At 47.2% G+C, this 14354-nt stretch overlaps 1 protein-coding gene across 3 annotated transcripts in view; it reads right to left on the bottom strand.

The window, feature by feature from the left end:
* Positions 1-13086: 13086 nt before the first annotated feature.
* Abcc12 (ATP binding cassette subfamily C member 12) overlaps positions 13087-14354 on the bottom strand; it is a 62227-nt gene continuing 60959 nt past the window's right edge. For all 3 annotated transcript variants that reach the window (XM_057753822.1, XM_057753821.1, XM_057753820.1), the window contains exons 28-29: positions 13700-13864; positions 13087-13586 (exon numbers count right to left, since the gene is read on the bottom strand). In XM_057753822.1, the coding sequence (XP_057609805.1) occupies positions 13500-13586; positions 13700-13864 (252 nt within the window). In that variant the 3' untranslated portion in view covers positions 13087-13499. The remainder of the gene's footprint in view (positions 13587-13699; positions 13865-14354) is intronic.

Here is a 14354-nt window from a genome sequence, read left to right as displayed (position 1 = left end):
CCGCAGCGCCTGGGCAGCGCTTCCACGCCCACGTGTGTCTCCGGAGGATACCTGACCCCAGGGACCCTGCTCAGAGGCGAGCAGAGAGGCACGATTATGCAGCATCTCGTTGGCTTTCCGTTCACATTGTCTTTTGTTCTCAGCCTTATTCTCTCTGGTGCCAATTCTTTGAATTACTGCCACGTTGTACGTTTCCGTTTAATCAGCTAGCTCATCTCTGAGATTGCTGTCACCCAGGGCTTCAAATGAAGAGCTTTGGGTAATCATTTCTCAGTGTCTTCCCACCTCTCCTAACACCTCCTCCCACCCACCTATTATCCTATGCATCTCCTTTCTGCCCTTTGCTTTGACTCATTTTTGAAAGTCAATTTAGCTTGCTTTCTGCTTGGGCCTATTAACGCGGTGCATTTCAATGCTATTGCCTTCGGTAATTCTATGTGTGCTGCAGACTGACTCAGGAGATGCCTGTCCACCCACGTGTGTTCACTGTTCAGAAGGGAGAGAGCAGTGCTTGCCTTAAGACACCAGCTTTGTGCAGCTTCTCCTGAGATCCTTCCTCGCCATCTCCAGGGCTCTGAGTTTTGCTTCTCTGGCTGACCTCTTTCCACCAGCACACCCAGGCTACAGTCTCTATGGTTCTGCTTGCTAGCAATGGGGGTAGGTTCACATTCCAGCTCCCTGTCTGTCTGACTGAAGGAACCTTCCACTTAAATACCTTGTAAAGTCTCCCAGTCTATAAAGGGCAGGGGAAGACAAGAGTCCTCAGGTCTCCTCTCTAAAAGCCTTATTGTTCCCTGGAGATGCTGATCTCTTGACCGTGCTCTCTCCTCCCTCCTTGGCTTTCTATTCCTTAAAATGTCAGGGAAACATAAAACTCCTTCTGACATTTCCGTTTGAGCTGTGTGTTGTTTAGTTTCTGTCCCTATAACCAAAATACCAGATGAAATTGCTCACGATGGGAAGGGATTATTGCGGCTCGCAGTTTCAGAAGAGCTGGTCCATCATGGTGGGGAGGTAGTGGCAGAGCAGAGCAGCTCACAACAGGGTAGGCCAGGAAGCGGAGAGAAGGAAATGGCAAACTAGCTTTCTGTTTCCTTTCTCTTATTTCGTACAAGCTTACAGCCCAGGGGATGATGCTGCCCACATTCAGAGTGGGCCTTCCCTTCTGAGTTAATCCTATCTAAAAATGCCCTTAGACACACACACAGAGATTCTTCTACATGGTTCTGGATACAGGCAAGCTAACAATGAAAATTAATCATTACAAGCTGGCATCTGCCTAATTCATCAGAGGTGAGTGTAGCTACCATGGGTCCTCGGTATCTGTGAATTCAGGAGAAAGTCATTTTCAGGTAGGGAGTTGGGAATGAGCAGAGATGAGATTGGGGGGGGGGGCGGGAGGGAGAGAGAGAGAGAGAGAGAGAGAGAGAGAGAGAGAGAGAGAGAAAGGGATTCACTCAGACATTGGTCAGAAACATTGTAGAACATGTAGAAGATTAAGACGTCAAGTCTCAACCTGCTCAACTTCCTTCCATCCAAATGTCAGTCTTCTTCTGTTAGGAGCTGTCTGTCAACTAGTTAATGATCAAAGAGGGAGCCAAATACTTTAAACATTCCTTTCACTTCTGAGCTTTTATTGCTTCTCAAATGAATGCTGACTAGGAGAAGTTTGGCTATGGGCAGCTTATTTCAACTTTTTATGATTAACATTTCAAACACTAGCTGGAGTTGATAATCCCAATTCGAGAGATTGTTGAGGTATAGGAAGAAGCTAAAGAAGTAAAAGCACAGCCGGGCAGTGGTGGTGCACGCCTTTAATCCCAGCACTTGGGAGGCAGAGGCAGGCGGATCTCTGTGAGTTCGAGACCAGCCTGGTCTACAAGAGCTAGTTCCAGGACAGGCTCCAAAAACCACAGAGAAACCCTGTCTCGAAAAACCAAAAAAAAAAAAAAGAAGAAGAAGAAGTAAAAGCACTGAAAATACTTCACAGTATTTTAAAAATGTGAGCTCCTTAGGCAAGTTACTGAGCCTGCCTGTGCCTCCATGTTTGTCTGTCCAGGCCTATCATAAAATAAACAAGTCATGAAAACTATAAATTTGTTGTTCATGGTTCCAGAGAGTGAACATCTAAAATCAAGACAAATCAGGCCTAGTGTCTGGTGAGGATGCTTCCTCGTAGACTGGGCTCACGTGGCAAAAGGGCAAACGGGCTTCTTTACAAGGATAATTATATGAGTTATTTTTGTATTGTAGTGTCAAAACTATCTGACATACAGAGCAAAAAGGAAGATATATTTCAGCTCACTGTTTCAGAGGCTTCAGTCCATCATGGTGAACTCTATTGTGTCTGGACCACATAAGCATCATGGTGTGAAGGGTACAGAGGAGCAGTCCATCCAGGAAACAGAGAGAATGAGACCAGGAACCAGGTACAATCTTCAGGGCCATCCCTCCCCCCACATTCTTCCCCACTGGCCTACTTCATCCAGCTATGCCGTACCTCCAGAATTTCCTACCGTCACCCAAAATAGTGCCGCCTACTGGGGAACACATATTCATTGTGTAGGTCTATGGGGGACATTTCATACTCAGACCATAATGGGACTTATCCCATAAGATAGAGAAGACATGAATCTTGAACCCAACCAGATAGCTGCATACATAACACCCTCACCAATCAGTAAAGCCCACACACTTCCTGCACTGCTCTGGAATCAGTGAGGGGGTCTTGTAAAACAGTGTCTGACAATGGCAAGACTCTGGGGACACTCTGACAGCCCCAGAGTGCCTCCAGGACTGATTTATGTAAGAGGATAAACAGGGATAATCAAGGGAAGTCTGAACCTGAACCAGCACTTAGCTCTCACCCTGGCCCCATGGGCTAGCCTGGGCATCCAGAGAGGATCCTTTGTCCCATTCAGGGTACAAAATATCATGCTCTGCACAGTAAGAGGATTTGGTATGTGGGCATGGTGCCAGCAAGCTCTGAGGGTCACCATGAGTTTGCATCCTGGGACACACCAACAGCAGCATCAACCGTCTGGATCTCAAGTGTCTTCAAGGGACCAGTGTGTAAAAGGATTAGTTCTTAGAGTGTAAGTTTGAGAGTGATATAACCTTCAGAGTTAGAGCCCAAAAGAGGGCTTTAGGTCATTGAGGGTGTGCCCTTGAGGAGCCTGTGGATCTGTGATTTCTCTCTATTTGCCTTTTGTTTGTTTCCAAACCATTACATGAACAGTTTTGCTCTGTCTGACATCCCCAGTCATGACGTGCTATTACTGTGCCAGCAGCCCAAAGCAGCGGAGCCAACCAATCACCGGCTGGATGTGCCAAGGTTAAAAGCTAAAGTCAACATGTTCTTTTCGTTAATTGATTGCCTTGGGTATCTTGTTGTATTGATGGAAAGCTGGGTAGCACATCTACCAGTAAGAAGGAGACTCTTTTGAGAGAGGAAGGAAGCCCACAGCACATAGTAGCTCATTCTCTTTTTCTCCAGTGTGCTGTCTTCTGCATTGGCCTGTCTTTTAGACAGTGTTCCTGTGACATTAAAAATGGCATTTAAAATCTTAAAGCTCCTAAAAGAGTCTAATTTATCCACTATTCAAAAGAGATAATTCATCTCCTCCAGTTAGGGTCAGCTAAGGTCTTTTTTTGAAAGATAGCACAATTTGGGTCATGCGACCATGATGCCACAGAGATGGGACATTCCAATTGGCCTGGTTCAGATCACGGGCCCACTCCAGGGAAAGCTGGCAGTGTCAGCAACATAGCTTCAAGCTGGAGGATGGGGAGTACAGTCTCCAAGGTCCTAGAAACTTGGAAATGGTGGACATGATTTGGAGCTCAGATTTCTGTCTTTGACCCAGTGACAAGTCAGAGTTTCCATAAATACGCTTGTTTAAATGCACACAATTTATCAAGGAAGTTTTCCCAGGGAAAATGTAAAAGGATCACGGCACTGAAGGGCAAGGATGAAGAAGATGAAAAGTCTAGATGGAGAACAGTTTCCAGGGCTAACTAGGCTGAACCCACAGAGCAGTCTGAAGTGAAATGCACATTTCACAATGATCCCCAAACTCGGGCACCTAGCCAGTCTGCCAAGGTGCCCTGCAGAAACAGAAGTGTTTAGGACAGCTGCCTCCTCTTGACTATGGGCAATCTAGCTCCAGCAGACCACTGGGAAAACTTAAACGGTCTCAACAGCAGGGAGCAGGAGTGCACTGAAGCGCACTACACTGGAGGACTGGGACCAAGGGCCTCTAGCGTGTTTGCTGGCATCATAGATGCCTTCTGGTCCATGCCCTGCTTCCCAGGCTCCAGTGCGTCAGTCCAGACTGATATGCTGCCTTTGCTTAGAATGAGGACACTTGGCTCGAAAATCCCTACATTGAAGAAAACGGAGGAATTTAATGAGTATCGCAGTGCCGTTATGACCACTTCAAAATAATCTCTTTGGTTGCCAAGCCAAATGTGCTCTCTGCAGAAAGCAGCCTGTGGATCCTGCTATGCAGATGATTTTTGATTCCGTTATAGCAGAATCAAAGCAGCACACAGTTTAGACGGCTGCATGCCCCACAAGCTCTGCAAAGTGTTCCTTGCCCCACAGGGGTCTCATGCACCATTAGGGACTGGCAGATGCAATTCAGATGTGTCCTTGCACATCCGGTCCTGAGATGTGTGACTGATCCTGCAGAAGCAGAATTTGCCTGGACCTTCGCTGGGCCTGCTGCAGGGGGATTGTCTGGACGTTTTCTTGGCCAGACTCTCTCTATTGCTAACGGGCCCTTACAAGCCACTGTGCTAATGATGCCCCAGTAAGCTGTCCTCCCATCACTGGCTGGATCTAAGTCATGATGGCTACCGACTGTGTTTGGAGAAGCATTCGGTGGAATGTCTGACATGTTTCCAAAAAGTCCTCAACCTTTCTCAGGCAGTCACTGGCTGTCTTCCCCTACCAGGTTCCCTTCAAAAGAGCAGTCAGAGACCAAAGTATGTGGAAACATCAGGAAACTGGAAGCTAAGATCCCCCTTCTCCCAAGTCTTTGGATGAGCTTGGGACTGTTGTAAACTTTCTGAGCCCATTTCTAGGTTTGAGAACCTTCTCTTGAGTAGGAATCCAATTTCCGCCGCCTGACGTTTGGACAAGCTGAGGTTGGCATACCATCTCTCCCAGAGAAGAAATCACTGGTACCTCCATGAGGTTGTTTCCCGTCGTGTATTGGTTTGTTTGGGCTTTCTTCTTTGTTTTTGGTGGTGGTGGTATTTTTGTTTTTCCTTTCTGAGGCAAGATATCATTCTATACCCTGGAATAGCTCCAAATTTGTGGTTCCCCTTCCTCGGCTTCCTGAATGCTAGGATTGCATGCCTACACCGCCATGCCCGCTGCTCATAAGCTGTTTAAAAAACTTAATAACAGGCCTCCCAGGTGCTTTGCTCACAGTTAATAATCACAGTCTCTAAGTCCTTATTCAAATTGACACCATGAAAATGCTCGTTCAAGAATGCTGCATGCAATTTCTCTTTAAAAGAAATCCAAAGCCAATAGACCCATGGGGGGAAATTCGTTCATTTCTTTTTTTGTTTTTGTCTTTCAAGACAGGGTTTTTCTGTGTAGCTTTGGTGCCTGTCCTGAAACCAGCTCTTGTAGACCAGGCTGGCCTCAAACTCACAGAGATCTGCCTGCCTCTGCCTCCTGAGTCCTTTGATTAAAGGCGTGCGCCATTACCGTCGGGCTGAAATTTGTGCATTTCAGCTAGTCACCGAGGAAATATAAGTCAAATTTACAGCTTCACTGACTGCTTGTCAGGGTAGCCTGGGCAAAAGAGGAAATTCTAACACATGCTAAATGAGCCTTAAAGACACTGTGCAAACTGAAACACGCCAGGTGAAACAAACATTGTATGAGTCTGCTTACGTGAGCAGCTAGACTTCAAGTTCATAGGGACAAGAATTACAAAATGCCCATGTGGGTTTCTCTGTCTTCTATTGCTATTACTAAATGCCAAAAAAATAAAAAGAATAAATGTATATTCAGTGTAATCAGTTAATAATTGGGTGAGGAAGTCCAGGGCCAAGAGGCCACACCTATTAGATCATCTTTGACGATATGACCTTACAGTAATCTGTTGGATTATCAAAGAGCAGAGCTGTCCTGGCCAGATGACCTCTGAAACCCAACCCCCCCACACACACACATTTAGGGGGGACAGGGTTTCGGTGTGGGAAGATTGAAAAGCCCTGGAGACGTCTGCAAGATGAAGTGAGCTTGCTGCCATTGAGCTACATACCTAACGATCAATCCAAAGTTCTATGTATTTCACAAGGAAGACGTATGGGCTGCTTTTTAAACTGCTGCCATGGCCCACCTGAGCTTAGGTTTGTGCCTCTAGCCGGACGAAGGAGGCCAAATATTCTAGATGCACACGGAGTGGAGGGTCAGGACCAGTCTGGCCATGTCTTGTGCTAAAACGGCAGAAGCTAGCTTGGCTTGGCCCTTTCATGCTGCTTCCTCCACAGCTCTTTATCAGGCGCCACGAGTGTACACACAGTGACATCACGCGGGGCCGCTCTGTGGAGATCGGCATTCATTTGAAGATCTTACTGCTCCATTTAGCCTCACCCAGAGGTGACCTTCTGCACAGCGCCAAAAGAAAAGTGGTTTCTTTGTTCATTCATCTGACCCCAACTGACCTCTTGCATTTTTCAATTCTTTTTAAATCGTGCTGCACCGGCCAGTGTGATTCCAACTTTTAGCAAACAACAGCTCATGGCTTTACCAATGATCCTGGGCCAGCTTCAGAATCGTTTACTTGAACAGAAGCAGAAAATCTGAGCTGTCTCTCTGGCTGGGAGCAACGGGGGGGAGGGCAGAGCGGGGACAGTGGGGAGGGCGGTGGGGAGGGCAGAGCAGGGAATGGTGGATGAAGATCAGGGCCGAGCTGATGACCCTTTAGACCACATCTAAGTTGGAGGAAGCCGGACTTGAGTGCAGAGGAGTGGCCGTGGTTTCCTCTGGTCACTATCAGCAGAGCCCCAGGAAGGACAGTCTGAGTCCTCTGCATTGTTTGTGATACTGGGAGCTGCAACCTGAGACGGCTTGAGCAATGGAAGGTGTCTTCTCTCAACAAGGCTGGAGGCAAGGGGACTGTGTGGCTGGTAATCTGCACGTCAATGTCATAAGCAAGGGCCTGCCCCATTGCTCCATGTTCCCAAGATAGCTACCAGAGCTTCAGAACCCCACATAGGGCAAACCATCCAGAACAACCGGGACATTTTCCTCTCACATGCCCACACCAGGAGTCCGTGAACTTGCTTTGTATAAATCCATAACAGCAAATGTTTCTGCTTTGAGGTCATACATTTGGTCCAACCACCATACTCTGCCATTAGAATGTGGTAGCTGTTGCGGAGAGCCTATCTACAAACATGTTTGGGTGCTTTCCAGTTAATCCTGATGTCTATAAAATGTGACTGGATAGAGCTGGCCTGTAACTGTCACTCTGCATCCCTATTACAGTCCAACTATTCTCAAACACAGGATACAACTGAATACAAATCACGTCGTGAGCTATTTGTTACTAATTAATGATGACAATGTAAGTGCATCCCTCCATTCCCTGCTGGCATCTGTTGAGGCTATGCAAGAGGTTCTAATTCACAACATGGGCCAAAAGAGCACCCGGTGGGCAGATGAATCATAGCATTGCAAAGCTGAAAGGCCAAGATAAATGGAATAAAATCTCACAGAACTTCTTATTTCATAGCGAGCCTCCAAACAGACGCCAGGGCAAGGCGAAGAACTTGGCTCAACTTTGTTCAACTTTACACATTTAACTTTTGAGAAACTAATAGATGGGGGTGGGGGGGTGCAGTGAGTCCTCTGGATGTCTAAACTCTGTCAATGCTCTAGAAATTGTCCTTATTTCTCCTAAATTGAAAGTCAAGACTGAAAAGACATCGCTACCCATCTAAAGCCCCAGTTCTTCAGACTAGGGAATGGAAGCCCAGAAGAGGGCGGTCACATGGTAGCAGGACAAAGATCCAAACCTAAGCTGAGGTAGGTTGGGATACTGTTTGGAACCTTTGCTCCCACTCCAAAGAAGACACCTGGCTGTACAACCTCCTCCAAGGACAAGCTGGGCTTCTGTGCCCCTTCCTGCAGAGGGAGCATGTACCATACATTGTTGAACATAGGAGTGGCCACATGACTTGTGTTGCCCGTGAAATGTGGGCTAAAGTGACATGCATTGTCTCTGATTACCACACCCACCTGTCCTCTGCCACAAGACTGACACTATTCCAGGAGTCTGCTCTGTCAGCCTGCCTCACAACAGGGAAGAGGATAAAGAACAACCGTCTCTGACCTTCGATCAATGGGGTCACTTGTTACTGCAGCATAACTGAGTCTGACCAATACATGAGCTTTTCAACCCTGAACACTTATTTTGCCCCCCTGAGGTCCCAGGTTGCCACCAATATTACATGGAATTTAGTAGTACAGATGCTTCAGTGTGGCTAAGGAATGTCCCCCATAGGCTCGTGGCTTGACCGCTTGGTTCTCTCAGATGGTGAAATGAGTCTGGAAGGTTCTAGGGACTTGGAAAGCAAGGAAAAATCCACAGAAAGTAGGCCACTAGGATGGGTCTTTGGGGACATCTTATTCCTGGTCGTTCACTTCCTTTCCTGCCTTCTACTTCCTAGCAGCCTGCTATGAGGTGAACTAAAATGGTCCATTGTGCCTTCCATACAATGATGGACCCTCCAACACTGCCATCCCAAATAAGTCTTTCTTCCTGTCAACTATTTCTGCCATGTACTTTGAAGTAGCAATAAGAAAAGCCATTAATAAAACAGGCTTTAGGGTCAGCCTGCTTTCTGTTCTCATTCCAATAATGGGGTCACCCACCGTCTTGGTTCCTCAGTTTCTCCATCACTAGTACAACACTAGTACTGCCTGTGCCATCATAACAAAACACCATGGACCAGGGAATCTGTAAACAGCAGACATTGAATGTTCATAGTTCTGGAGCTGGAAATGGTACCGGATGGGGCTGTCTACTTCATGGATGCTGGCTTTCATGTGTCCTCCATGGTTAAGGCGGTGAACAAACTCTGTCAGCCCTTTCTCACAGAGACATGAAACCCACTCATGAGGTCTCTGCCCTCATAACCTAATCTCTACAAGGCTCTTAATATTACACTTCTGATTAGGTTTCAACATAGAAGGGACATAAACTTCAGACCACGGTAGGTAGATATTCCTTGAAGACGTGGTAATAATTCAACCAGCCACACCTACTTTGAAGACCACAGGCCATTCAACATAGTCTGTGTATCCCCGGATGACAATTCCAGTGACACCAAGTGGTGGAGGTCAAGGGATTTCACTGAAACTACCCCATGTTCTGTATGCCAACAACCACATTCCCAGAAGTTGCTCTCCCCGGTGTGACACTGACAAGTGTCACTGCCTCCGCGCAGGCCCAGGAGCGTGGGGAAGGGGGTTTAGGAGCAAAACCCCAGGCATCAGGTTGACTAGGGTTCAAATGCTCTCCCCTTCCTTTCTGTGTGCCTGTAGCTAAACCTGTATCCTCAGGAAGCCTCATCTTGCATTCCTCGGGGTGAGGTAAGGATTAGGTGAAATGATTCATGAAAAACTGCTTATCATGGTGTCTGGCAAACTGCAAAGGCTCAGCAAACATCAGGATCAATATCAGTATTCTCTCCTGCCAGCACAGCCGGAAGAGCATGGGCAGAAAGGAGCCACGGAGGGTGAGTCATCTCTTTCAAAGTCTGAGAGAGCAGCCTGCCCTCGTCCTTGTGAAAGCCTTTCCTTGAAGTCACAGACTGTCAAGTCTGATTCCGAGTTAGTAGACAACCAGGCATCCTTCACCCACATCCCATAGCTGCCGTGGATCCCCAAGGCCACCAGGGATAGCCAAGTCAGGTTGTCACGTCAATAGAGTCATGGGGCATCTACCAAAGAGCTATGCAAGCTGTCCAGAGCCCTGTGGCTAAGTCTGATGACAGAAGTGTCCCTTTGCAGGAAGCCCACAACTGCCATAAAGCTACCCATGAAAGGAATCACCCCATTTTTCTTTTTCAGTCACACCCTTTTGAGGGTACCCCCATCTGCTGATGGAAGGATCCAGTGGAAATGCTTGACCAAGGGCTTTAGCACATTTGACTAGGACCTCCTCCTAAGGCCAACTGCACTGGTTCCTCCTCTAGTCTAGCCTGGAGCCTGTTCAGACATCGGATGCAGGTTGTCTGGTTGGAGATAAACCTTACCAGCTCAGCTTTTGCCATGCTGGCTGTTGGATAGGTTATTAATTACTTTTCCAAAATACCCGACAAGAAGTACCTTAAGGAGGGATGTGGTGCATTATGGTGGAGAACATATAGAAGAAGCAGAGTTAGAAAAGCCAGGAAGCAGAGAAATACTAAAATAGAACTCAGTTCACTTCTCCATTTCATCCAGTCCAGGGTTCCAGCCCATGGGTTGGTGCCACCTACATTAGGGTCTTCCCATCTTGATGATCTTGATCTAGAAACTCCCTCACTGCCATGCCCAGAGGTTTGCCTCCTGGATGGTTCCAGATCCTGTCATATTAGCCATCACAAAGCTATCCTGCCAACTTGATACTGCTCTGGTCCCCTGGTCCCTACAGGCTCACAACCATTTCATTATGTAGGACACATTCATTTCATCTTCAGAGGTCCTTATAATTTTTGACAATTACAATAAAAGTACATAGTTCAACTTTCAGAGACTCAAGGCAGAGCTCCTCCTATAAAAGAAAAAAGCAAGTTACATAGCTTCAGTAAATACACAGTGGTTGTACTGGTTAATTTTTATGGTCAACTGGACAAAACTTGAAGCCACCTAGAAAGGGGAAGCTCAGTTATGGAAATGCCTTGGTCAGCCTGGCTAGAGACCTCATCTGTGAGGAACTATCTTGCCTGGTGATGACATGGAAGGGCCCAGTACACTCTGGGCACATCATCCCTATGCACGTGGCCTAGGCTATCTACGAAAGCCAGAGAACAAGTCAACAAGCCACGTTCCTCCCTGCTTACTGGAGATAAGCCAAGTCCCCTGACTTCCATCAATGATGGAAAACCCATACCATGTGAACAACACTGCCAACTTCTGCTACCAGCTCAAGACGCAGCCTGGCCCCTTTGAGAAACAGTTGCAGAGACCTCTGTGTGCCAATCCCAGAGAGACACGTCCCTGGACAGTTGTTTGGGGGCAGGGAAGCCCCTTCAACATCATTTTCAATTCTGACACTCTCAGTCCAGCCTGAATGCTATCCTTTCTTGAAATTCTTTCCACTAAACAAATCCATCCATTGATTTCTGATCCAGCCTCACTTGAGTTCTCAGGGCACAAGGAGAACACAGTGACATGGTTTGCCAAACACATGTGAAGAGCCTCTAGCCCAGTTCTTGTCTGCACGTTCACAAGCGGGGCCTCTACTGTCCTCATTTCTGCTGGCACTCTGCTCTTCCAGACTCCCACCAGGATGCCCCTTTAACTCTGCTTACGGTACTCTAGGGTTTCTCTGACCCAGATTCCAGAGTCTTCCACGTTCCTCCCACACACTAGCTCCAAAAACCTACAAACGACACGGGTGGTCAGGCCTGTTACAGCAACGGTACCACTCCTCGGTTCTAGCTGTCTGTGCGAATCACTTTTGTTACTGCTGTGAAAAAAAAAAATACCTGGCAACGCAACTTGAAGAACCAAGGACTTAGTTTGACCTATAGTTTAAGGAAGTGCGTGATGTGGGAGTCCCCTCTGTGTGCTGTGATTACCATTAATGAATAAAGAAACTGCCTTGGCCTGTTGATAGGGCAGAACTTAGATAGGTGGGGAAGACTGGACTGAATGCTGGGAGAAAGAAGGGCGGAGTCAGAGAGACGCCATGGATCCACAGCCAGAGGTAAACCTGCTAAGACTTTGCCGGTAGGCCATAACCTCGTGGTGATACACAGATTAATAAAAATGGCTTAAATTAAGATGTGAGAGTTAGCCAATAAAAAGCTAGAGCTAATGGGCTGAGCAGGGGTTTTAATTAACACAGTTTCTGTGTGGTTATGTTGGTTCTGGGCGGTCTTCCCTGCAACAAGTGCGGTTCATCATGGCAGAGGCAAAAGCTGGTGCCCAGCCACCGCTCCCCTTTTCACTCAGTCCAGCCCTCAGCCATGAAAGGCTGCCATCCACATTTAGAGTAGATCTCACCCTGGCTGACCTAATCTAGAAACTCCCTCCCAGACATCCCCCAAGGTCTAGCTCCTAGGTAATTCTAGGTCCTGTCAAGTTGACAGTCAAGAACCATCATAGCTTGTCTGACAGAAATTCCCAGATTAATTTTCTATCATGCTGGTGACATAGGCAGACATAATGCGCCTGCCATCAGCATTTCCTGAATGTTCCTAAGTGCCTTTCTCCAGGTTTGTGAGGAACAGGTAGAGTGTGACCAAGACTTGGGAGGAGCTTTGTCGGCCACACTGCTGTATATTGTACCTAAGGAGTGGCCTAGGACTGGAAAGAAAGTGCAGGGGACCTCATTCAAACATCACAACCTTTCACCCTCACCGGAAAGAGAAAAGGAGCCTTCAATCCCAAAGAATGACAAATGCCATTCTAAATTAGCAGTACTCACACTTGGGGCTACTGGGCATGTCTTTTCTATGATCCTCACAGAAAACCTTGAGGTTGGTGAACAACTGTATAGATTCATTGCCAAGCCAAAGACGGCAGCGAGGGTCTAAGAGAAGGAATAGTTCAAATAGAGACATCTTCAGGCAAATGATTGCAAGGCAACATTTCAGGGTCATTTAGTTTCTTATTGCATTTTAATGACCGATAAAGAAGATATAAAAATGTCATTTATTCAGAAACCCCAGTGTTTTGCTTTCTGGTTATTTTAACAGATCAACTGCAACATAGAATATGATTTCTTTGAAAAATCTCATGCCAAACACTATCATCTGTCTTCCATGCTGTGGACCCGTGCAGTTCCTGCATGTCACGTAGTCGGGACAAAAGTGAGATGAAGTTAAACGGAAAGAACAATTTTCTCTTTCCTTGTCTGGCAACAGAAGTGAGGAATCCTGCAAATCCTATGAACTCCAGCCTCGGGCATGTTCCTGTTGTTTGCCTTGACTGGTTTTTGCAGAAAGTCAGAATGTACCCATTCCCGGGCACAGTGCAGTGTTGGCGGGGACACGTGAGGGACCCTTGGGGTTTTCAGAGGTGAGAGGCAGCTTCCCACCCACTAGTTTTGTCTGCACTCTTCACCATCCTGAACCAGCCCTGAGTCCGCCACAGGGGGTGACCAAAAGGGCTGGGCAGAGCAAGGGACGCATCTCGGTTCCAGCTCACCCTGTGTGCCATGGTGGGAGGAACCGTGGCTAGGGCCGCAAGACTCCACCTTCAGGATTCTCCTCTCACGCATCCATTGCCTCTTCTCCAATCAACTGTGGGACCATCACAGTCCAACTTCTGCAGCTAGTAACATCGCAAATGCAGAGTCAGGCTTCTCGGCAAGGACTTCAGGCTTGTCAAACTCAATCGCCTGAAAAGCAGAGAAGAACTGAAATTTTCAGGAAAAAAAAAAAAGGTGACACACCATACAGCCAAAACCGGGGAAGCTTTTGATGGGGTAATGCCAACCAGAACTTCCTGCACCTTCCCATTTTCCATGACCAGGACAAGGTCACAGTTGAGAACCGTGTTTAGGCGATGGGCAATGGTCAACACCGTGCAGCTTTTGAAGGCTTCTTTTATAGTGCTCTGAACAAGGGTGTCCGTCTTGGAGTCCATGGAGGCGGTAGCTTCGTCAAGGAGAATGATCTGTTAAGGAAGAAGCGCCGTAAAAAGCCAAAGCTGTGCAAAGAGGAAAAGGCATAGCCTCCGTTCTGTCCTAAAAGGCAAACTCAATAAACTATGCGCCCATCTTGAAAAACTGCAGAAAAGGCCAGAAATAAAGTCCAACCACACCCGTCATCTTCCTCAGGGGAATGTGCCAGCAGAACAAGACTGGATTTTCTCCTCTCTTCAAGTAGTTTATTCAAACATTGCCGGGAGGAAGGAGGAAGCGCCACACATTGCAAATAGGAAGGAAGAGACGCGGTGAGGCCTTTCTGTAGTACAGTGTGCACACAGAATGAGCCAGCGTGGGCCTGGCCACAGCACCTGTATTCCTTTGCTAGAGCTGCTGGGATAAATTACCTCGAACCTGGAGACTTGCAGCAACCCAAATTTGCATCTTACATTTCCAGAACCTGGGAATCTGCAACCAAGACTGGGAGCTGCCTTCCCTCCGACTTTTCCAGCCTCCGCC

Source organism: Chionomys nivalis, chromosome 21 (genome assembly GCF_950005125.1).
Source record: "Chionomys nivalis chromosome 21, mChiNiv1.1, whole genome shotgun sequence".
NCBI lineage: Eukaryota > Metazoa > Chordata > Mammalia > Rodentia > Cricetidae > Chionomys > Chionomys nivalis.
The sequence above is the reverse complement of the archived record's forward strand: the minus strand, read 5'-3'. Positions and strand labels throughout refer to the sequence as shown.